The sequence below is a fragment of the Cynoglossus semilaevis genome, unplaced genomic scaffold (genome assembly GCF_000523025.1).
Source record: "Cynoglossus semilaevis isolate Cse_v1.0 unplaced genomic scaffold, Cse_v1.0 scaffold282, whole genome shotgun sequence".
NCBI lineage: Eukaryota > Metazoa > Chordata > Actinopteri > Pleuronectiformes > Cynoglossidae > Cynoglossus > Cynoglossus semilaevis.
The window spans coordinates 11383-12449 of NW_007585127.1; the positions used below are offsets into that span (position 1 = coordinate 11383).

Consider the following 1067-nt stretch of genomic DNA (forward strand, 5'->3'; position numbering starts at 1 on the left):
GGAGGACCGGAGGATTCACGGAGATCCGGGTCACTGGAGATATCGTATTTTTTTTATTGTGTTAATGGTTTGCAAAGATTCGAATCCTCAACTCGGTCGATACAGGAACAGTAACGCTCAAATAACAAGTCTCGTTTTTGAGCTCGCTGTTAGCTTTGTTGTGCTACCTGCTTTAGCCTCTGTACACATTGTACAGTGGAGTTTCTTTGTTTGTTTTTCAAACCAGGATTTGTCTTTTTTTAAATGGCGCCGATTCTTCGCATATCGTTCACGGTTCTCCGCTATTAACTACCGATACTTCCACGTCAACAACACTGAATTATAACCCACTTCGAGTCCTAATATGAAAATACTCTTTCTGGCGTGTCTCAGTCCTAAGACTGGGAACAACACCACGGCTGAGAGGATCAGGTAACTGACGCGGTCTGTTGCTGTCTGTCGGTGCTTTTTTTTAAATATGATGACCACTGAGTTGGACAAGTGCAGTGCAGGGTAATAAGTTAACGATTTAACCCCAGCTGTAGTTGTCGAACAGCTGAGCTGTCAGGTGGTCACTGGCTGTAGTATTACAGTCAAACTCCAGTGGAGTGAGACGAGGACAGGTGGGGACGTGGCTGTAATGTGAACTCCCCGTCTGTCGGTCTGTTTCAGGTCCTACGTCGAAGCAGCGGGACACACGTGTGAGCTCAGAGACGCGGCAGAGTTCGGCTCTCCCGCCGAGGTGGCCGCTCTGGTGTCCCGGCGTCCTCCGTTCGACGGAGCTCTGGCCATTCATCTGTACAAGGCTGGGAGACTGTTGCTGGGTAAAAAAACAACAACAACACCACAGACACACACACACCGGTGTCCTGTGTCTGTGGTTCAGAAGGTTCACGTCTGTCTGAAAAGACACCGGTTTGACAATGGACTGAACAGAAAAGCCACTCTGTGGTGACATATATATGTACATATATGTAAATATATATACATATATGTATATATGTACATAAATATACATACATATATACACATATATGTACATATATGTACATATATATACACATATATGTACATATATGTACATATAT

The 1067-nt window shown here is 44.6% G+C and overlaps 1 protein-coding gene across 1 annotated transcript in view; it reads left to right on the top strand.

Moving 5' to 3' along the window:
* The first annotated feature begins 6 nt into the window (after positions 1-6).
* The window catches only part of glt1d1 (glycosyltransferase 1 domain containing 1), an 8811-nt gene continuing 7750 nt past the window's right edge, over positions 7-1067 (top strand). The window contains exons 1-2 of the mRNA XM_025053814.1: positions 7-411; positions 652-930. Of these exons, the coding sequence (XP_024909582.1) occupies positions 344-411; positions 652-930 (347 nt within the window). The 5' untranslated portion in view covers positions 7-343. The remainder of the gene's footprint in view (positions 412-651; positions 931-1067) is intronic.